A 24,489-nucleotide genomic window follows, 5' to 3' on the forward strand; every position below is an offset into this window, starting at 1 on the left:
TGACACTGGTAACGAATTGTGGGCGTACTCCACCATTGACAGTTGTTGGCTCCATGAGGAAGGATTCTTGGAGACCAGACATCGCAACGTTCTCTCCAAATCCTGGTTGGCTCTCTCAGTTTGACCATTGCTCTGGGGATGAAACCCTGAGGACAGACTAACAGTAGCACCCAGCAACTTACAAAACTCTCGCCAAAATTTGGACACAAATTGGGGACCTCTGTCGGAAACCACGTCCGTCGGGAGGCCATGTAACCGAAAGACGTGGTCAACGACTGTTACCGCTGTCTCCTTGGCTGAGGGTAATTTGGGCAAGGGAATAAAGTGGGCCGCCTTTGAGAATCGGTCCACCACGGTTAAAACTACCGTGTTACCCTGAGAGGGTGGGAGGGCGGTGACAAAATCTAGAGCGATATGGGACCAGGGTCTCGAAGGGACCGGCAGCGGTTGAAGGAGCCCATCTGGGGGTCTATTGGAAGTCTTACCAGTGGCACAAACTGAGCAAGCCAAAACAAAACTGTGAACATCACGAGCCATAAGTGGCCACCAAAATCGTTGTTTGACTAAAGATGTAGTGCGACTGACTCCTGGATGACAAGCCACATTGGAACAATGACCCCACTGAATAACGTTGGACCGTAATCCCTCCGGCACAAATAACCGGTTTGGTGGGCAGCCGACCGGAGGCGTTACCCCTTGTAAGGCTGTTTTGACCTTCGATTCGACCTCCCATGTGAGTGTGGAGACAATTAGTGTCTCTGGAAAAATGCACTCGGGAGTAGACGGGCGATCGGAATGGTCAAAAATACGTGATAAGGAATCGGGTTTGATGTTCTTGGAACCCGGGCGGTACGAGAGAGTGAAATCAAAACGTCCGAAAAAAAGTGCCCACCGAGCCTGCCTGGAGTTCAATCTTTTGGCAGTTCTAATGTATTCCAAGTTCTTATGATCGGTCCATACGATAAAAGGTACCCCCGACCCTTCTAACCAGTGACGCCATTCCTCCAATGCTAACTTGACTGCCAACAACTCTCGGTTACCAATGTCATAATTACTCTCGGCAGGGGACAAACGATGGGACAAAAACGCGCATGGATGCATTCTGTCGTCCGCCGGAGAGCGCTGGGATAGCACTGCACCTACCCCCACCTCTGACGCATCGACCTCCACCACGAACTGACGTGATGGATCAGGGGTGACTAAGATGGGGGCTGAAACAAAGCGGCCCTTCAGTTTGGCAAACGCAGCCTCAGCTGCGTCTGACCACCTGAACGTAGTCCTGGGGGAGGTCAAGGCGGTCAGAGGCGCGGCTAGTTGGCTGAAATTGCGAATAAAACGCCGGTAGAAGTTGGCGAAGCCCAGAAACCTCTGTAGGGCCTTACGGGAATCTGGACTTGGCCACTCCCCCACAGCCTTAACCTTGTCAGGATCCATGCGCACTCCCTCGGACGACACAATGTACCCTAGAAAAGGAACAGACTGTGCATGAAAAGCGCATTTCTCCGCCTTGACAAAAAGCCCATTCTCTAGCAGCCTCTGAAGCACTCGCCGGACGTGCTGCACATGTTCCTGGAGAGATGAAGAAAAAATCAGTATGTCATCCAGGTAAACATATATGAACTGATCTACCATAACTCGCAGCACGTCATTGACGAGTGCCTGGAAGACCGCTGGGGAGTTGGACAGCCCGAAGGGCATGACCAAGTATTCAAAGTGCCCCCTAGGGGTGTTAAAAGCAGTCTTCCACTCATCCCCCTTCCTAATGCGGACCAAATGATAAGCATTACGTAAATCCAATTTCGTGAAAATAGACGCTCCCTGCAATCTCTCGAAGGCTGAAGACATTAACGGCAAAGGATAAGTATTCTTTACCGTGATGTTGTTCAGTCTCCGGTAATCAATACAAGGTCGCAGGGATCCGTCCTTCTTCCCCACAAAAAAGAACCCCGCCCCCGCTGGAGAAGAGGAGGGGCGGATGAACCCCGCTGCTAGAGAATCAGAAATATATTTCTCCATAGCCTCTCTCTCTGGAACAGAAAGTGAATATAACTTGCCCTTAGGCGGAGACGTACCTGGCAGTAACTCTATAGCACAGTCATAGGGACGATGTGGAGGGAGAGAAGCAGCACGAGACTTACTGAACACCTCCTTCAGGTCTAGATACTCCGTGGGCACGTTAGACAAATCCACTGCCTCCTCCTGTGACACAGAAACAGAGACAGACGGACAAGCAGACACAAGACAGGATTCATAACATTTCTTGCTCCACTCAGACACAGATTTCAGCTGCCAGTCAACTCTGGGGTTATGTTCGGTGAGCCAGGGGTGACCTAAAACAATAGGTGCGAGGGGGGAGTCCAGGATGTAAAAGGAGATGGTCTCTGTGTGGTTACCGGATACAGTGAGTGTGATGGGTTCGGTGGCAAAAGAAATGATAGGCAAGGTCTGGCCATTGAGAGCGTGGACTGCTATGGTGTGGGTGAGGGGTAGGAGGGGAACTTGAATGCTGTGTGCAAATCTGTTGTCCATAAAGTTCCCCTCTGCCCCAGAGTCCAGAAGGGCGTGGCAGTCGTGAGAGTGGGCTGACCATCTTAGTCTTACCGGAAGGAGTGTGGAGGTCGATCTAGATGAAGTCCTTTCCGCGGAGATCCCACCCGACAGTAGCCTCAGACTTCCTGCCGGGCTTGCCCCCTTAACCGGACAGTCATGGGCGAAATGTCCCGCCGTACCGCAGTACAGGCACAAGCCCTGGGATCTCCGCCTCTCCTTCTCCTCCCGAGAAAGCAGAGCTCGCCCAACCTGCATGGGTTCGGGATCGTAGACGGGACTGACCGCGTCTTTGTCGCTGGCTCGCGGTGTAGACGTTTCCCCTGGAGGCCGAGTGGGTGGCCTCCGTCGCTCCACCCGAGAGAGTCGGGAGTCTACCCGCAGAGCCAGATCGACAAGCCCGTTCAGGGTGGGGGGCAGGTCCAGGGCATAGATCTCATTCTGGACGCGATCAGCCAGCCCATGCAGGAATATATCCCACTGCGCCTCCTCGTTCCACTGACACTCCGCCGCCAAGGTCCTGAACTCGATGGAGTAGTCGGAGGCGGATCTCTCCCCCTGTTTGAGATCCGCCAGGATCCGCGCGGCCTCTCTCCCTGCAACCGCGCGGTCGAAAACTCTCCTCATCTCGGCGGCGAGTAGCTGAAACGAGGCGCAGCATGGATCTTGGTTCTCCCACACCGCTGTTCCCCATAGCGCTGCTCTCCCAGTCAGAAGGGTGAGCACAAATGCCACCTTGATCTGCTCGTTGGCAAAGGTCCTCGGCTGTAATGAAAAGTGCATAGCACAACGAGTCAGAAATGCGCGACAAAAGTTGGGCTCACCGTCGTATGCCTCCGGCACAGGTAGGCGGGGCTCTGACTGGGAGACATAGTCCGATGGTACGAGGGAAGCTGGCGGTGTGGGTGGCGCAGCGGGAATCTGCCGATGTTGAACTTGCTGGGTGAGCTCGGACACCTGCGCCACCAGAGCTCGAATAGCCTGCCCAGACTCCTTCAAGCTATTCTCCTGGGCATCCATCCGAGAGACGCTGGCTCGAACGAATTCCTCCCACGGAAAAAAGGCTGCACTTGCTGCTTCCATTAATGGTCAGATCGTTCTGTCACGGCAAAGCAAGGACAGGAAGCAAGGATGCAGGCAGCCAGTTTATTGGGGAGGATATAGATGTAGACACAAAGTACAGCTCGATCTCCCGGATGGGTAGGTGACGCAGAGACAAGACGGTCAGCGTGAGATGCAGAGGTGAAGGTAATCCGATGAGGGGGTGATCCAGCTGAGGTAATCCAAGGTGAAGACAAGACATAGACCAGGAACCAGGAGAAACACGGAAGACACTCGGACGACATCAAACAACGATCTGACAAACAGGAAAGAGAGTGATGAGACTTTATAGAGTGGTGAATTGACAGCAGCTGGTGCAGGGAGTGAGATCAGCTGGCGCGCTGATGAGCGATGACGTAACACACGCCCACACACACACATACAAACACCAATACACGAGACATGAAGAACACAGTGAATTCATGAACCGTGACATTGTCTTGATGTTCTTGAGATAATCGTTTAAGGGATTTTTTCCACATGATGACTTGCTATTTTGAAATTCTGGTCAAATTCCATTGTGTCACTGTAACTGCTTCCAACTTGCGTCATCGCAAATGTACCACAGTGACATGAGTACAGTACATATGGCTTAGAAAAGTGCTTCTGAACTGAATTTAGGAGTTTTGTATAGGTTTTAAGCCTTAATATTTTAAACTTACTATGTACCTAATACATTACAACATTTATTTTTGTAAGAATTGCAAATAAATGAATGCAGAGAATTTTAATTACCAGTATTTTGTTGGTACCTGCTAGTAATTACAATGATTACCATTTGGAGTTGTGTTGTTGTATACTGTACTTTATAGAGACACAAGACATTCTTCTCTGGATCTGGTGTGTATTTCCTTCTGCATTAAACTGAACTATCCTGCAGTGGATCCTACATAATAAATGGATGCCATTCATGCTCTAGTTGCTAAGAAAGTAGTAATTAAAGCAGATGCTTTTATCAAAAGCAATTTACAGTATTCTTGACATTAGAAAATCCCCCTGCAGCAACCACTAGGTGCCTTGCTCTAGGACATGATCGTTCCTTCACCCAGCAGCCTTCTGATCACCAGCCCTTAGCCACTAGATCACACCTGCCCTAGTTTGAAAATGAATTTAGTTTTGGGACACAAAAAATACATCTTCCAATTCGATTTAAAAGTCTTGGTTTATGCTTGAATGAATACTGTATTACTGCTGCTTTATCATGTTGTGCTGCTATATGCAGGCAAATTACAATGTTTGTTTTTGTATTTGCAGTTTTTTGATGGCATTGGAGCAATTTTATCAAGCAAGACTACATTTTCTGAACTCTAAGTCACACAACAGATCATAAAAATGCACCTTTTTCCAAACATTTCAGCATACTTATAATCATGTTTGTATAAAACACAAATTATCCTTTTCACTACACAAAATGTGTTTCATCATCTGCTTTTCATAATGCATAATTTATTTCACATAACCAAAATGTTCATAAAGTGTGTGCGTGTGTGGTTCAGGTATAACCTATGTTATGACGGCAACAGTTTTTTTGAAAATCTAAAATAGACAGTTTCGTGTGAGGTAGGGGTAGGGTAAAAGGATAGAAAATAAAGTTTGTACAGTATGAAACATGGAAACCCCAGCAACGTATGTGTATGTGTGTGTGTGAGAGAGAGAGAGAGAGAGAGTAATTTGTGAACACAGAGCAATATAGAGATGAAACAATGTCTATGTGACCATCAGACTGATCAGAAATGCATCAGAAGGGAACCGTATAGCCTGTATTACTAAACATTTAGCAACAAGAGTGATTAGAAATGTGTGCCTTGTATTATTTGCTATTTAAATAACTGATCATTGAATAGAAAGAAGATTATTGGTTCTAGTGATTAAACCAGATGTCCTCAGTAGATTGTTTTTTAAACAATGATTATGAGGAAAGAAAATATGTGTAAGAAAGCATGACATCATGTTTTGAAAGAATGACTAGCTGTGTTACTAAGATTAGAAGAACCTCAGACACTTTGATCTTCTGAAATATGGGCAATATACCCCCACACAGTGTATTAACATAAAGGCATATGTTTCCATGTCTCACTAACTTTGCGGACTGAAAAGACCGAACAGCTAGATTTTAAAATAACTTATCATAAGAGACCAAAGAGTGTAAAGTCATCAAGCTAAAATCCTGTTTTGTCCTTGTGCCCTTGAAGAAAGAACTTAAATAAAGGTAGCTCTGATTCACAAACAATAATGAATTCTCTGTTTGATGTGTCCTATATTTAGTGTAGTTGGCTCTGACTTCAGATCTCTGATTAATAGCCCATTTAAACACAATTTGATGTTACGCTGACAAAAGGCGTATTCCAAGGTCAACTTTCAGGATTCTGTATTCTTTATTTTGCCGGATCTTTAGATCTGAGATGTTGCGACGTCATAATTATGTTAGAGGTGAGAGAAGTGAAGCGAAACCTGAGAGCCAGACTGATCACGTCTACACAGCCACTAAACAATCACATTACACAAAACATCAAAGAGATCATAGACATTGTAAAGGTCAAACATAAGAACAATATGCTGTAAATCTAAAACAAATATTCTTAAGCACACAACTGGTGTCCCTATGCAAAAGATACATAGCAAGTTTTACAGCTTGAGTTTAATCTTTGGCTGACTTCAACTGTCTTGCAATATTTCGATTTTGTGCCTTCAGGTAAAACTCCCAAAATTTCAATAAAATGAAAAATAAATACACACACTGACTCACCTCTCCTGGATATGGCTTTTATGCGGAGTAATTTGGCTGCCATCTGACAATAAGTTGTCATTCGTATCGCATTGTCTCTGTCTTGGTTTCTAAAGGGTATTATATTTATCACGCCCTATATATGTATTATGTGCTCTCTTTGTGTGTGTGTGTGTGTGTGTGTGTTACAAGAAATGAAGCAAGCAGGAAAGACAGTCAGATTAAAAGAAAAAAAGGACTGAAAAAAGGAAAGAGTTGTCATGGTGTCAAAGATATTTGTCATGCTTGACATTGAAATGCAATGTGAAAACTTTTGACATTAAAGACATTTAAGTTTCAATTTCTTCTGCCATTCCACCTTTTTTCTTAATTGTTCCTTGTAAATTAACTTCTGAAAAAAAAGATCCAAATACCATGGGATCAAATGAGTAAAAAAGCTATCAATTCACTTTTTACTACAATTTAATACATGCAACTTTCCTAACAATGGCCTTACAAATGTTTGCATTTATCATGACCCTACAAACATACCTGCAATTAATTAACAATGACTAATTGCCAAATTACGAAAATGTTCTCAGTGAAGTACATGTGCTTGACAGCTGTGTATTCTAAAAAGAATTTGAAGAGGATGACAAAAAAGGAGGAGGAGAATATGAGAAAAGAAGTGGGCAGGTGAGTGACAGACGAGAAGAGCAACTTGAGAAGCTTATAGAACTATATAAAAGGGATTGTAAGAGTCTCAGAGGACCAAATTAAACACCTGCATCCAATCTGCTCATGAACACAGGGACAGTGTGAAGATGTGGAGATTAACGTGCGTCACTTTGACCCTGCTCATGTGTGCCAAAGGTAAGGTCTCATGGTACTTCTATTAAAGTGGGGATGACTGTGAGCAAACACATTATATAGAAAAACAGAGAATATGTTTTGCTTTCTTTGTGGCACAGTGCATAAGAATAGCCTAAGGCCTTTGTTAAAATAATCATGCATTAACATAAAAGTTGCAGATTAGTGTGTTGATTCATATGAACGATTCATTTGACTGGTAACTCCTGGGATGGTGAGTCATTTTAAACGTTTTATCAAAAAGCTGACTCATAAGAATCATTTGTTCATCAATCAGACTAAACAGGTTGCTGTGTGTAATCTTCAGCAGCCAGTACTCCAGTATTCAGTGTCACAAGATCTTTCAGAAGCATAAGAGCATAAGAAAAAACAATCCAAACTTTTATGGCAATGTCCATAAATACAAGTTATGCCAACCAACTAACTTGGTAACTGCTAGTTATTAACTAACCATTGTTAGTGTAATAATGTTTCACAGGGTCGTTATTCAGTGAAAAATTAAGATGAAATTGTTCTAACGTGTGCTTTATTTCTGCCCTTGCAGGTTCACTTTCTCAGTTGAATGGTAAGAGCTCCTTTCATACTAAAGACATCAGCATCAAGTCAAATAGTAAAAATGTAGAAATTCTTATGTGAACCATCTCTTTCTCTCATAGTTTGTGGACAGGCTCCTCTAAACACCCGTATTGTGGGTGGTGTGAACGCACCTGATGGTTCGTGGCCGTGGCAAGTCAGTCTGCACACTTCTGGACGTCATTTTTGCGGAGGCTCACTCATCAACAATGTATGGGTGCTGACAGCAGCTCACTGTTTACCTGGGTAAGATTCACCTAAATACACAAATGCACTTGTTTTTTTTTATTATTAGTAAAAAGGCCGAAAGAAAAAAATGTTGTCATCAAGATATTTTGTCATTGACATCCAAACACAATGTGGCAAAGACACGTATAGGTTTCAATTCCACATTTTTTACCAAATACCAAAAATACCATGTGATATCAAATGAGAAGAATTAAATTCTATCCTATATTACAAAATACTGTATTTTTGTCTCTTTTCTCATGTTCACATTCTCTGATTGTTTTCAGTGTCAGCGCATCCAGTCTGCGTGTGTATTTGGGAAGGAGGAACCAGCAAGGAGTCAATACCCATGAAATCAGTAGAAATGTGAGAACGATAATCGTTCACCCCTCTTATGACAGCAACACAAACAACAATGACATCGCTCTGCTCCGGCTGTCCTCCACCGTCACTTTTAATGACTATATTAGACCCGTGTGTCTGGCGGCCCAGAACAGCGCCTTCATTTCTGGCACCAGCAGCTGGATCACAGGCTGGGGAGATGTTCAAGCTGGAGGTACAAACACAAGCTAACCCATTAATTCATGTATGCATTTACTCCTAACACCACTAATTAATAATTACATGTGTGTTTTCCTGTTTAGTGAGCTTACCATCTCCTGGGATCCTGCAGGAGACTATGGTTCCAGTGGTGGACAATGTTCGATGTAATACTCTTCTGGGTTCTGGATCTGTTACCAGCAACATGATGTGTGCTGGTTTAACACAGGGAGGCAAAGACACCTGCCAGGTACAACGAACAAACTGATTTTTAATCCGAGCATGTACAGCTACTGTATAACACACTTAAATATCTTAATGTCTATTTAGGATAAATGTAGCTCCATTTAAGTAGCTCCAGTAATGTAAATATACACTACAAAACAAATCAGTGATTAAGAAGGTGACTAGGTGCACACTATCACGGTAACATACATGACACTAAGATAATGCAATAAACATTAATTTAACAACGTACGATGTAACAGAAATCATCTTTCTCTTTCCTCTTGTCCTTTCTGTAGGGGGATTCTGGTGGTCCAATGGTGAGCAGGCAGTGTTCAGTGTGGGTTCAGTCTGGTATCACCAGCTGGGGTTATGGCTGTGCTGATCCCAACGCTCCTGGTGTCTACACCCGCGTGTCTCGATATCAGAGTTGGATCACCAACAGAATTGGTCAGAACCTGCCAGGATTTGTCACCTTCAAGCCCCCGACCTCATGCTCCTCTGCAAGCCTAAGTAAAAACCTCTCTCAAACACCTACACCACGAATACCTATGGAGCAAATCTTGTGCCAATATTCATCAAACAAATCCAAGAAAAACTCGACTTTCAAACAAACGCAATTATTTTTTTTAATAATAATCAATGACCTCTTGGGTGATATTACTATATCTGATACTAAATTGACTAATCTTTTTTTTTTTTTTTTATTATGCAAAAAAACATACTATTTACAGGTGACAAATCAAATACAAAACAACCAAGGTCAACAAAACATACATGACAGCCAACATGTTTTGTGTGAGTGAGTATGTGTGTGTGTGTGTGTGTAAGTGTGACTGGGTGTTGGGGTGGAAGTATATAAGCAAAAGAAAAAAAAGTACAACAGACATAACAATAGTAAAAATCATATTAGTAATGATAACAGTAATAATAATAATAATAATAATAATAGCATTAATAACAAAACTTTGAGGATGGAGGGTGTGGAAGGTGATAAGTAATAATAGTAATAGTACCAGCAATAATATTAATAAATAAATAGTAAATAAATAATAATAGTAATAATAACAATAGTAATTAACTCAATTAATCATAAATGATGGGAAAGCTGGAGGGTGAGGAGGATGACAAATATCAATAATAATTGTATTAAATAGTAATTAGTAATAGTAGCAACAATAACGATAATAAACTTATTCATCAGAGACAAGGGGTGGTTGGAGGATCAGGAAGAGGACAAATAGTAATAAAAATAATAATAATAATAAAAATAATAATGGTAGTAATAGTAGTAGTAATGGAGAAATAATAATAATAATAATAATAATAATAAAGCTATAAATAGTAAGATATTGTAAGGCTGCCTCTGGGCCCTCCGTGAGCAAGGCATAAATTAGGCCCAAGACGAGAAAGAGAAAAGAGAGGAATTTTTTATTTTTATTTTTGGTACTCAATATTGTCGCTATCCATAATAAATTTGCATTTTGTTATTACAATATATCGTGACACAATATATTGTTATACCCCTGCATAGTTTTGTCTTTGCAAAGAAGATTGTGTTTATTTGCAAAACGCTGAATTTGTTTGATGAATATTGGCACAAGATTCACCCCACATATACCCACTTAAGAGAACATACTTGTTTGACTAATGCATAATGATTTGTATGTGCAGCCTCAACCTCCTGTAGGGGGAGATGCAATGAGAAGTACAACCGTAGCTTCCGCTGCAACTGCAATACTAACTGCAGTATAAACTGCTGCACAGATTACAGACAGCGTTGTGCCAGTAAGTTCAGTTATCATTTCAGTAATACTTAATTCACACTTAAAAATGTTGTTGCATTAGAAGCAAAATATCACATTATTTGGCATCTGCAAACAAATGATGCTAGTCATTTTTCTCAGCTTACTTCAATTTTTTGAGCAATTTTTGCAATTATGTTTAATTGGCTTGTCTAAAGGTGATTGTTAATTCATACGTAGTCAATGTTTTTTAATGTGTTACAGTTCTTTTTGTGAAATGTCTTACTTGAAAAGTGTTTCTTTAAAATCAATGCCACTTGCTTTGATATTTTGATAAATGACACAGGCATACAAATCTGCATATATTTTACACAGCCAATACCTAATTTTTAATTACTGCACTCATAATAAATTAAACATATACTTTGCATGACTTATATTTTTGTTTTTGTGTCTTTGCAGTGTGAGGTATGTCATACTTCCATGGATTACGTATGATCACAGGCTTATAATCACGTCACTTGCACCTAAACTGAATGATTTTTATCTGCTTGTTCGGAGAGGAGATTTTACTTGAGTGCTGCTTTGGATGTGTTGCACAGTCAGAAATGAACACAGTCAAAGAGCTGCTGCACTGACTCATACTCAGAGGTGTAAATGCATATAGTTCATGTTCAGCAAACTGTATGTTTAACAACAGTACTTGCCTCACTCCATTAGTAGAATCCTTTTCTCTTTTGCTTTTCTTTTTCTAGCTCTAGCATTAATTGTAGGCACACACAACTTTTTCCCTTTCCTTTAGCATTTGCATTTTTCTTATATAAAAATGCAATATAATTATATAATATTTAAAATAGATTTTCTATTTTGTGATTTCTGCTGACAAATAAGTGGGCACTCTTTAAGTTTTATTTCACACAATACTTCATTGCATTGTCTGTCTTTTAATGGCTTTTCCTCTAATAAATCTATCCAACATTAGTGTACTGCATCATAATGTAGCACAAACCACATATTTCGGTGGCAACAATGATGGTCTTATGTAACTGGCCCACTTTGCATTTTATTCAGGCATCATACAATTTTATATTTTTTATAACAGTAACGGTAATAACAGTTAACTGATAAAACTGGTCATGTCAAAATCAATAGTAACATAATGATCAGAAAAACTATTAGTAATATATTGGAATCCATAATGAATTATTATCTGTGGTCACACTTTATTTTAAGGGCGAATTCTTGCTATTAACAAACTATTAAATATGACTTTGGCCTCAATAAACTCATAATTTGATGCTTATTAATAGTTCAAATTAAGTATGTATAGTTTAATAGTTTAGGTATTGGGTAGGATTGGGGACGTAGAATATGGTCATGCAGAATATGTGCTTTATAAGTACTAATAAACAGCCAAAATATTAATAATAGCCATGCTAATAAGCAACTAGTTAAAAGAACCTAAAGGTTGATCTGAATCACAAACAACAAGTAATTCTCTGTTTGATGTGTCCTATATTTAGTGTTCTAGTTAGCTCTGACACCTTCTGATCACTGATTAATAAGCTAATTTAAAGACAATGCGATGTTAGGCAGACAAAAGGCGTATTCTAATGCCAACTTTCAGGATTCTGTATTCTTTATTTTACCAGATCTCTAGATTTGTGATGTTGTGATGTTAGAGGTGAGAGAAGTGGAGCGAAACCTGAGAGACACGTCTACACAGCCACTAAACAATCACAAAAAACATCAAAGAGAGACACTGTAAAGGGCCAACATAAGAACAATATAAATCTTACACAAATATTCTTAAGCACAAAATTGATGTCCCTGTGTTAAAGAAACATAGCAAGTTTTACGGCTTAAGTTTCTTTGGCTGACTAAAATTATGTTATTATTATAAATGAGGTTGGCAGTATAAGCCAAATGTAGAAAAATATTTAATCTTGTACCTTCAGGTAAGACCCCCCCCCCCCCCACCCCACCCACACACACACACACACACACACACACACACACACACACACACACACACACACACACACACACACAAACTGACTCACCTGTCCTGTGTATGGAATTTATGAGTAATTGTGGCTGTCACCTAACAATAAGTTGTCATACGTAATCAGCAACTCCATGGTCCATTGACTGTCTGTGTGTGTAGTATTATCGTCATGCCTTTTATGTGTAATGTTTTTCCTGTATTCATTACAAGAAATAAATCAAGCAGAAAAGAAGACAAACTAAACGAAAAATAGAAAGTGTTGACATGATGTCTTAAGATATTTGCTTAAATCGAAATGGAATGTGAAAACTTTTGACATTTAAGTTGCAATTTTTTCTTTATTTTTTATCTTTCTGACCCCCCCCCAAATGGGTAGTGTAGTGGATATGTGCTTGACAGCTGTGGATATAAAAAAAAATGTGAAGAATGAAAAAGAACAACAAACAATGGAGGAGGAGCACAAAGAGAAAAGAAGTGGGCAGGAGAGTGACAGACGAGAAGAGAAACCTGAGAAGCTTATAGAACTATATAAAGGGGATTTTAAGAGGCACAGTGAACCAGATTACATCAGCATCCATTTTGCTAGCAAACAGAGGGACTGTGTGAAGATGTGGAGATTAACGTGCATCACTTTGACCCTGCTCATGTGCGCCAAAGGTAAGGTCTTATGATAACCAGGAAAAAAATGCATTATATAGAAAAGAGAGAATATGTTTTTTGTGGCACAGCGCATAAGAGCAGTCTAAGGGCTTTGTTAAAATAATGATGCATTGATATGAAACTTGGAGTTCATATTCATATGACGGGTAACTCCTGGGTTAGCGAGTCTCGTTTTATCAAAGATCTGACTCATAAGAATCATTTGTATATCAAATAGACTAAACGGGTTGCTGTGGAATCCGATTCACAAATAAATGACTCTTATGAGTCGGTTCTTGTATCTGCATGATGCGTGTGAAGAGTAGCGGTGCAAGAAATACAGCGGTGATATGTCATGTCTGAAATAAGCCTACATTATTGTCAAAACTTTGGAACAATTAAGAATTTTAATCTTTTGAAAAAAGCCTAATGCTCACCAAGGCTGCATTTATTTAATGAAAAACACAGTTAAAACAGAAATACAAGCTTTGCCCACCAACAATCTTGTTAACTGAACTTGTACAGATTGAACACACTGTTTAAATAAATAGTTAAATTACACATTGTAAGAACTATTCTTACATAATGCACAGATTTCTGAATTGTAATGATCCAGTGAGATCATCTATGTAAATACTCTTTCTAGATCACATTCTTTTTTTATAATGACTTATTCTTTCTTTTTTACTGTTACCGAACCCTATAAATGTTTTACATTGTGAGCCACACCTGCTGGGCATAGAATGTACTTGCAGGACATGGGGCCAATGTCATTGTTGAATGATTAGGGGAAAGAAAGCTGCTAGTTTTGCATATTGTGCGCATTTAAACCGGTTTGCCCAGAAATGTTTTCCGCATTTTCAGTTATGTAAAGTAATGGTATAACAAATCTACCATTATCGGTGCAGTGAACTCTGGCAGGGTCATTATTAAGGGAAACTTGAAGATGAAATTGTTCTAACGTGCGCTTTATTTCTGCCCTTGCAGGTTCACTTTCACAGTTGAATGGTAAGAGCTCCTTTCATACTAAAGACATCAGCATCAAGTCAAATAGTTTATGCAGAAATACTTATTTGAGCAATCTCTCTTTCTCTTAGTTTGTGGACAGGCTCCTCTAAACACCCGCATTGTGGGTGGCGTGAACGCACCCGATGGGTCGTGGCCGTGGCAGGTCAGTCTGCATAGCACTCTCTATGAAGGTCATTTTTGCGGAGGCTCGCTCATCAACAATGAATGGGTGCTGACAGCAGCTCATTGTTTACCTGAGTAAGATTCACCTAAACACACATATGCACCTGTTTTGTTTTAAAAGGTAAAAAGAATGAAAGAAAGAAAGGTTGTCGTTGTTTTACATATGAATGCAATGAGAAAACCTTTGGCACTTAGACATTTAGGTTTCAGTTTGTTCTGCCTTTCCACATTTTTTTAAATTAACTTGTTGGGCCAGTTTGAAATTCTTAAAATTTACTATTACTTTACTATAAAACAAAATAAAAAAGTACTTAGCTGTTTTTTGTTGTTAGTTGTGTTTTGTTGTTTCTATTTCCTTCTTTTTTCTCATGTTCACATTCTCTGATTGTTTTCAGTGTCAGCGCATCCAGTCTGCTTGTGTATTTGGGAAGGAGGAACCAGCAAGGAGTCAATACCCATGAAATCAGTAGAAATGTGAGAACGATAATCGTTCACCCCTCTTATGACAGCAACACAAACAACAATGACATCGCTCTGCTCCAGCTGTCCTCCACCGTCACTTTTAATGACTATATTAGACCCGTGTGTCTGGCGGCCCAGAACAGCGCCTTCATTTCTGGCACCAGCAGCTGGATCACAGGCTGGGGAGATGTTCAAGCTGGAGGTACAAACACAAGCTAACCCATTAATTCATGTATGCATTTACTCCTAACACCACTAATTAATAATTACATGTGTGTTTTCCTGTTTAGTGAGCTTACCATCTCCTGGGATCCTGCAGGAGACTATGGTTCCAGTGGTGGACAATGTTCGATGTAATACTCTTCTGGGTTCTGGATCTGTTACCAGCAACATGATGTGTGCTGGTTTAACACAGGGAGGCAAAGACACCTGCCAGGTACAACAATTATATTTGATATGTTTTTGCATTCACATTGTCTATTTAGGATAAATGCTTAAACTTATACCTGTACATAATACCTGTACATACAAAACTGTCTATTGTATTGCACTTGTACATACAACTGTCAATTTGTATAGTGTTACTCTATATTTACTTGTTATATTTTTTATTCTTTTATTATCTGTGTTTTTTGTTCTGTCATTGTCATCCTGTTGCACTGCGGAAGCTTCTGTCATGAAAACAAATTCCTCGTATTTGCAAACATACACTCTATTGCCAAAAGTATTGGGTCACCGCCTTCTAATAAACATGTTTCACTACTTTAGTAATTTCTATGAGTACAAATCTTAATGTTAAAGCATATAATGATATTTTAGGGAACTGTGTGCTTCTAATTTTATAGCAACAGTTTGGACAGGGCCCTTTTCTATTCTAACATGACAGTGCCTCTGTGTATAAGGCACGGTTCAAAAAGACATGATTGATTCAGTCAGTGTGGAAGAACTTGACTGGTCTGCAGAAAGCCAAGTCCTGATCCTAGCTGAACTCCTCTGGTGTGACTTTAAATGCAGACCTTGAGCCAAAAACTCCTCACCAAAGAGATTTGTACTCATAGAAATTACTAAAGTAGTCAAACATGTTCATTAGAAGGGGGTGACCCAATACTTTTGGCAATATAGTGTACCTGGCAATAAAGCTCATTCTGATTCTGATTCTGAAATTAAGTAGCTTCAGTACTGTAAACATACACTCTGTTACCAAAAAAGAACTAAAATTTGTTTTGTACCTTTATAACACACTGACAATCACCAAAAAACCCACAGGTGAAATACAAAACACCATTAAGGTAACTCTAAAATACTGCAATAAATATTTATTTGACAACATAAGATGTAAAATGAAACCGTGATGTACAACAAAAACTAACACGATACAGTTATTTCAATGAAAAAAACTGAGAAAGTGTCACACAGGGAATTCTGGACATGCCTTCACTGTAAATTGTAGGATAACTTATTGTTTCCTTACAAAACTGTAATTTTAATTTTTACTGTATAGAGGTTTTAAGTGTAGCATTTTTATAGCCTTTTACTGTTAAAATGACACATTCTGTATATGAAAAACATGGGCTTCATTGCTTCTGTGGGGCAAAGGCTGAAGTAGAGAGAGCTGTCTTGATAAGAAGAATAAGAATCTCCTTTTTCTTTCCTCTTGTCCTCTCTGTAGGGGGATTCTGGTGGTCCAATGGTGAGCAGGCAGTGTTCAGTGTGGGTTCAGTCTGGTATCACCAGCTGGGGTTATGGCTGTGCTGATCCCAACGCTCCTGGTGTCTACACCCGCGTGTCTCGATATCAGAGTTGGATCACCAACAGAATTGGTCAGAACCTGCCAGGATTTGTCGCCTTCAACCCCCCGACCTCATGCTCCTCTGCAAGCCTAAGTAAAAACCTCTCTCAAATACCTACACAGCGTATACCCACTTAACAGAGCATACTTGTTTGACTAATGCAAAATGATTTGTATGTGCAGCCTCAACCTCCTGTAGGGGGAGATGCAATGAAAATTACAACAGTGGCTTTCGCTGCAACTGCAATACTAACTGCATTTTAAAATGCTGCAAAGATTACATACAGCGCTGTGCCAGTAAGTTCAAACACATTTGTTTCAGTAAAAAAAAAACAAACAAACACAAATGCACTTTTAGAAAACTTATTTCACACCTTTAATTGAAGGTGATTGTTAATGGGTGTATAAAGACAATGTTTTTATTTTCAAGATCTTTGGTAACACTTTACAATAAGATTCCATTTGTGAACAATAGTTGTATCTTTTATTATAATATAATGGATCTGAGCTAACACGAACCAACAATGGACAGTTGTGCTTTAACTTAAATAGAATTGTTGTAACGTGTTACCAGTTCATTTTATTAAATGTCCTGAAAAGGGTTTACTTTTTTTTTTTCTTTTTCATAAATGCCACTTGCTCTGATATATTTTGATACATTTTACATAACCAAAAAAAAAAGAAAAGTCATATTTTTATTACACACCATAAAATGCCTTAAACACACATTCTGCATATATATAAAAAGTAAAGTAAAAAGTAACTCTCTCTTGCTTAATCTCACAATTTATATTTTTGTGTCTCTGCAGTGTGAGGTATGTCATATTCCATGGATTATATGAAAAACAGGCAGGATGATCTTTACCTGCTTGTTCTGAGATTTCATTTCATTGCTGCTTTGGATGCGCTGCACAGTCAGAAATGAACACCAATGCAAACACAGTCAAAGAACTGCTGCACTGACTTCACTCAGAGGTGTAAATATTATGTTCAACATCTGTTAACAGAACACTTAGCTCAGTCCATTAGTAGAATCCTTTTGTTTCTCTCTTTCTAAATCTTTTCTAAATCTCTTTTCTAAATGTGTGTGTGGGGGTGGGTTGAGATTAAGTGCTTGCAGAAGTAATTTCTGATGACAAATGTATTTCTTTAAGTTTAACTTTATTTTTATGTCACACACTATATGTAGTTTTTGTATTATGTCATGTAAGTGTAATGATATGCCATAACATGTATCAGAATCATTAAATCAAAACACTGTTTTTTAATTGCTTTTGCTGTAATAAATCCCTCCAACAGGGGACGATGTGAGCACACGAAAACGTGTAAGGAGTACATAGCATAAACCACACACTTCACTGACCCTAGTAAGACACTGATAGTAATGCAGCAGGACTTCAGTATAAATTTCTGTTAGCATAAAGTCTTATCAGATTCTAGGGCATATCTGTAATAATGAAAGGGGGTGATGACAACGCAAAGTATTATAATATGTCCTAGTATCCACTTCCTATGTTGAAGTGATCCATTTACGCATTTGTCGGGCATAAACAAACCTGTCTTTCTTTACTCAGTGTGCCTTGCAAAACATTGAGTAATAATCTTACAACCTTGCCTAGACCAACATATTTGCACATTATTTGCACATTTGGCTCAATATTCATGATATAAACACGTTTTAGATCATGAACATGTCAAAATTTCAACAGGTTTACAATGAATCCAGACAAGTTACCACGATACCGCCACCAAATATAATGTATCTACTTTATAACACACTTATTTAGTGCCTGTTATATATAGGCTACTCTAAAAAATCATACTTTACTGTATTGATATGAAGGAATGTTCTGTATTGATTTATTTTAACAGGTGTCTTACCTTATTTCGAATTTCGCACTAACTTAAAATGAAAGGATAATATCCCGGGACTATTTATTTATTTTTCTATTTATTTTTCAGTGTAGCTCGTAACGTAGGTTAATGTGACAAACGTGCATCAACTAAAACGGTCCTTAACTAAAATGTTGCTATATTATTGTAATATTAATGCTCAAAAGCCAATATATTTGTGATTTTTTTTTTTAAATAGTCTATTCTATTTCCTCTTTAAAATCCATTTTCAAATTTGTCTTGGAGACAGAATAGTCCGGCTGAGCAGGTATGGTTGAGTTTATTTTGTTATTGATTATTAGAAGCAGGTAAAACTGATAACACAAATAATAACTGGCATTCCAAATAGCACAGCATGTCTAGTCTCCATGAATGATTTACAAAATAAATGTAAAATATTGCAGATTTAGATTTCTGTCCAAAGTAATAGGCAATAAATAGGTCCTTGTAAGATGACTTTGTGAACTGATCAAATTTGCCATGTCAGCCCAATAACATGCTTCTCAAGCATAAAAAGTCTTTTTTTGCACAAAACCGCCTCTGGTGTAACTCACAAAACACCAGTCACAAATGTGTTCATGTCATGTTGGAATTAGCAGAATTACAAGCTGAATCAGTTTTAGCTGTTCTATTCTGTACTACTTAAAAAAAAAAAAACATTTAAAAAAACTGGACGTCAGAGAACATTTGGAAATAATGTTTTCATAACTTAATAGGAAGGTTAGTAAAACATTCTTAGAACATACTTTGATGAATTACTTTTGCTTCTCTGTCGTAAGTCGCTTTGAATAAAAGCATCAGCTAAATGCTCAAATGTAAATGGCTGCCTATCTATCTAGCTTAGATCAGTTAGGCTGATTAAGTTGTAAATCATGCTTATCTGGAGCTTATCTTGAGCAAATACAGCTGTGCCATTATGATTTTAAGATTTTTTTTTTTGACCAAACTTTGTATAAAGATGATTCTCAACTATGTTATAACAAAATGATTCAATATACCTTTTTTCTTTATGCAAAATGTGTGTTTTCTCATTATATGATTATATAATATCTCATCTATAAACTAAATCTAATTTGCATATTAATGTGTTTTTGGGGCAACATGTAATGAAAAAAGAAGTGTAATAATGGGAGTAATAATTGACCAGATTGTCATAACAATATATAATATTTCATAGAATATTGAAATGTAAGTTCTTTCCCTATTCATTTGTTATGTCTCCCAAAATGCGTAATAAACATGCTTTTAGTCCCGGTGTCCTCATATGAGGACATGTATGAAATCAACATCCTGTTTCGTATCAGAAGGTCATATTTTGATTTGAAACACCATAACATTTTCCTGAGATGTTAATTTATGACACACAATTTAAAAATTAGACAATTTAAATGATAATTACAAAATATTATCATATTTCCATAAGAGTGTCACTAAATTAATGTCAGACATTTTTGAAGACCAAGGTGAGGGAGTGGTCATGGTGAAACATCCAAACATTTAGTATCTTTGAAAAGCCCTGAAAATATAATGTCCTCATATGAGGCCGCAGAGTCTTAAGAGGTTAAAGGATGATATAAATTTAGATTTATACAATAGTTCCAGTTCTCTAATTTGATTAGTCAAGCAAGCTGCTTTCCACAAGTGACAAAAATCTAAATATTAACCTAAACGAATCAACAAAGTTCAACAGCAAGATGTTGGCAGATGTTTCTTTTCTTTCTTTCTTTCTTTCTTGCTCTACTGGCAAAATACCGTTACTGTGTAAATTTCTTCCAGGATTGTGCAACAGAGTTGGCTCACAGTGACGTCTCAAGCACACGCACACATAATGTGTTGTGGTAAAACATCAGTACCAGTTATGAGGTTAAAGGAGACTCTGGAGGCGTGGCTGGACCGTATATTTGACAAAAAAGAGAAAATATATATGTACGCAGAGACAAATTGTACTAAAAAGGGAACAAACTAGATCAAGGAGAAAACAGAACTAGAGAATAGAGTAAAGGATGGACACCACCGCTGTTGCAAGGTAAGCCACTGACAGCCAGAAATATCTTGACTAATATCTTGACTACAATATTCTTTGACTAATGAATTCTTTCTGTGCTTTATGAGTTTAACTGTGTTGTTAATTTTTTATTTTTTACTAAAATATATTATACTTCATGTCATAGATAATTGCTGGTGAAAATTACCCTTAAATACATGTAGCATAAAATGGCCCTGTGTTAATAGCCTGTGCTTATATTTTGCAAATGTGCTGACAGACAGCTTAAAGGGATAGTTGAAAAATCCGTCATCATATAAAGTCATTCTAAACTAATTTCTTTCTTCTGTGGAACATTAAAAAAATAATAATTTTTGTAAGAAATGTCTAGATGTTTGTCCATACAGTGGAAGTCAGTGGTAACCAAAACTGTGTGGTTCATCATATCTTCTTTTGTGTAAATGGAAGTCATACAGGTTTGAAGCAAAATGAGTGAAGTAAATGATGAGAATTTTCATTTGAGGGTGAACTATCTCTTTAATTCATTATGAACTGAATTAATTTTAATTTCAAAATAATCTATACAATGCACTTCCATTTAATGATATATAACTATAGGATAAATTACTGTACAATGTAGCTACTAAGCAGTACCGCATTAGAAATATTCGTAATCACAGATGTAGTGATATTTAGATTAGTATGGAAGCAAATGTTACTCACCTTATTTTTCCCGTGTAGCGTTCCCCTTTGTAAATTTTATGTGCTAGGCCTCCGGTCTCATCTGCATTCAGCTAGATGTACAAAACCATATAGGCTATGTACAAAACAGCTCGTTTTGCTGCTTGGTATTGCAAACTGGTGTATCTTACCGTATTATTTGAATGTATTATCTTAATTATGAACAAAGTGGTTTGTAGTACAAACAGTTTTACAGTTTACTGAACTTTTATTCTTCTCGCTATTTCCCTACTGCTGCTAATGAATCATAAGTCTTGCACATACACAGAAAACAGCTTACTTCCGCGTTGAAAAATAAGTTGGATATTGCAGCTCGCTAGAAAATAAGTTAAATTGAGTAACCTACATTTTAAACAAGATCTAGGTTATTTTTCCTTTTCCAAACGAAGCCAGCGCAGAATTAGTCTCACATCTCCGAGCGACACACGATTGTTGAGTTTTGTTTCTGAGTGAATCGGTTGAAGGAGTCATTGAAGATTTGTCACTTGTCACCTATTGGTGTAACAAAAAACTAATTTGACGACTATAACTTTTGTTGTTTTCAATCAGTCTAACAAAATGAACTCTATTGCCAGTAAAGAATTTTTTGTTTGTTTGTTAATAATAATTGTAAGCAAGTAAAAAATAAATACAAAAATTGTCAATTATTTTATAAATAGGCTATAAATTGTAGATCTTTAAAAAAAATAGTTTAAAATGTAATTATGTGTGATCTCGGTTTGTATTAAGAAGAAAAGATAGTCTTAAGATAGTCCATAATGCTTGTTGTCTGTATTGCTCACACTGTTATGGGGAACAAAAACCCAAAGGTGAGATATTCAGAGGTGCTTTAACAGGATGTGGTTTGTAGTGACCATAAACTGTGGCATTCAATTTCAGAAAAATGAAACCAGCAGCTCTTAAAGTGACATGTGGACAATAAAACATGCACACCGCATGTTTGTGCTTATATAAGCACAAAAAAAAAATATATATATATGTCCTAGCCTATTTATAAGGACCTCAAAGATGTTACATTGACTTTGATGAGCTTACTGTTTTGTCTTCTCAGGATGTGGAACGGCACAGCTCTTCTAAGAAATGATACCTTTTCTTGTGCGTCCCCATCTGTGGAAGGCTACCGTTACTTCGGCGTCCTCTTGGGATCGGCTGTGACCATAGTAGGAACCATAGGGAATATTCTGACTGTCCTCGCCTTTGCTACTGATGCCAGCCTGAGGACACGTTTCAATGTTCTCATAGTAAACCTTGCCCTCACTGACCTTCTTTACTGCACGATCCTCCAACCGGTCAGCGTTGACTCATACCTGCACTTGCACTGGAGAGGTGGAGCCACGTGGTGCCGTATGTTTGGATTCCTCCTGTTCCTGTCCAACAGCGTGTCCATTATTACATTATGCCTCATTGCTATGAGCCGTTACTTGGTTGTTGCGCATCGCACCTCTCGCTGTGCCCGTCTGCTCCTGTCCCACCGTGGAGTGGCGGTGCTCCTCATCTCATCCTGGCTACTGGGGGTAGCCAGTTTCGCCCCACTTTGGCCCGTCTACGTATTTGCCCCACAAGTGTGCACCTGCAGTTTTCACCGCACTAAAGGGCGGCCTTACACCACCGTGGTGCTCTTCCTGTACTTCTTCTTGGGCCTGGGTTGTGTGGGCCTTTTTTACTTTCTGGTCTATCGTAAGGTGCGTGTAGCCTCTAAGGCTTTTCTGAAGTACAGGCCCAGTCGTCGCTCATCAAAACGCAAGAAGGCTGAATCCGAAGTGACGGCGGATGACAGTGGGATCAGTGCTGGAGCTTCAACAACTCAAAGCTGTGAGATCAGTCATGATGAGTCACGAGTGGAGCAGAATAAGAACAAAGCGCAAGAGAAATCTGAGGGCCACACAAGCACACAAGAACCAAAAAACTCCATTCAAGATGCCTCAAAAGACACAGAAACATCTTCTAAACCAACTGCGATAAAAATCCAAACCACTCCAGCTGCCAACTCGGGAGAAGACAGTGAATTTAAGCGTGTAACTCGAATGTGCTTTACAGTTTTCTTGTGTTTTGTTGGCTGTTTTGTGCCATTTCTGCTGCTGAATGTCGCTGATAAGGCGAACCGTGTGCCACAGGTCATTCATATGTTTTGTGCAAACCTCACTTGGTTAAATAGTTGCATTAACCCTTTGTTGTACGCAGCCATGAACCGGCAGTTTAACCAGGCCTACAAAGACATACTACGCAAAGCTGTACATCCATTAACCTGGATATGGAGAACCCGTCGGTTCACAATAAGATAAGTGATAACGAAGAATGTTATCCGAGTCATTTCAATCTGAAAGTGATCTTGTGCTGTAGATATTAAGTGACTTCACATATTAAGCATAATTAAACATGGAGCTGCACTCCATTCATTCTGTGGAGAACATCACAGTTCTCAAGTTTATCTTTATTCACCTCTATAAGCTGCATATAAAGCACAATTAAAGCAATACAACCAAATCTAACTCAAAATTACATGCCATATACATTTTATGTATTATGCACTGTTTTGTTTTTCATTCACTTTCTATATTATTAAATGGCTTGTACTTCTTTATTTAGCTCATCTTTGACTATAATGGTCTGTAGGCATTTCTTTCTCAAGCGGTGGGATTTTCCAGTTCCATCAAAGATCGGAAAGAAAACGTGTCATGTGGCTTTTCACCTCAAACGCACAAACTTTCTCTGTTTCATTTCCTCATTTTTCTGATTGCACATATGCTCTAATCATGCGTGCCACCACATAAGGATTCATAATGACATTAAGAACATTTGTAACCTTACGCACAAATGAACACAAGAGTTTGAAGCTGGGCGATGGAGTAAACAAAAACAGATAAGCCTCACTGCTTCGTTTATTACCTCGCATAGGAAACCACAAGAGTTTCTTAAGTCCTCTTTTGCTTGTTGTTTCCATTTTGATTTATCTACTGTTTAAGTTGGACCTCCAGAATATGAGATAACTTGTATGATTTTATTATTACTAAGAGTTATTTGCAGAATTCCTCGAAATGTAGGTGGATCTGTAACGTGTGTGTATTGCAAATCATATCAGTGTTCTATAATTAAAATACGATTCAAAATGATAACATATGTATTATAATTTCTTTCTGAATTGCTTCTTTTAAAATAAAGTAACAAATAAAATCTAAAGTCAGCAAAAATGCTTTTCCTGTTAAAGTTGTGGCACAGAACGTATATGCTTGCTTCTGTTATAATGGAGAG

General features: G+C 38.7%; 2 protein-coding genes across 2 annotated transcripts; both read left to right on the forward strand.

The window, feature by feature from the left end:
- Positions 1–7,176: 7,176 nt before the first annotated feature.
- Positions 7,177–17,940, forward strand: LOC306845274 (transmembrane protease serine 9-like; the record flags this gene model as incomplete). Its single annotated transcript, XM_079377981.1, has 15 exons — positions 7,177–7,225; positions 7,767–7,787; positions 7,879–8,041; positions 8,311–8,579; positions 8,668–8,813; positions 9,088–9,301; positions 10,463–10,576; positions 12,941–13,198; positions 14,168–14,188; positions 14,278–14,446; positions 14,767–15,035; positions 15,124–15,269; positions 16,503–16,716; positions 16,806–16,919; positions 17,432–17,940. The coding sequence occupies 15 exons, from the start codon at positions 7,177–7,179 to the stop codon at positions 17,434–17,436; spliced, it is 2,172 nt and encodes a 723-aa protein (XP_079234107.1). The 3' UTR covers positions 17,437–17,940.
- A 1,114-nt stretch (positions 17,941–19,054) lies between these two features.
- On the forward strand, positions 19,055–24,423 carry LOC306844711 (G-protein coupled receptor 84-like). Its single transcript, XM_079377054.1, has 3 exons — positions 19,055–19,235; positions 20,292–20,541; positions 22,292–24,423. The coding sequence occupies exons 2-3, from the start codon at positions 20,519–20,521 to the stop codon at positions 23,520–23,522; spliced, it is 1,254 nt and encodes a 417-aa protein (XP_079233180.1). The 5' UTR covers positions 19,055–19,235; positions 20,292–20,518; the 3' UTR covers positions 23,523–24,423.
- Positions 24,424–24,489: the final 66 nt, after the last annotated feature.

The sequence above is a fragment of the Barbus barbus genome (genome assembly GCF_936440315.1).
Source record: "Barbus barbus genome assembly, chromosome: 25".
NCBI classification, from domain to species: domain Eukaryota; kingdom Metazoa; phylum Chordata; class Actinopteri; order Cypriniformes; family Cyprinidae; genus Barbus; species Barbus barbus.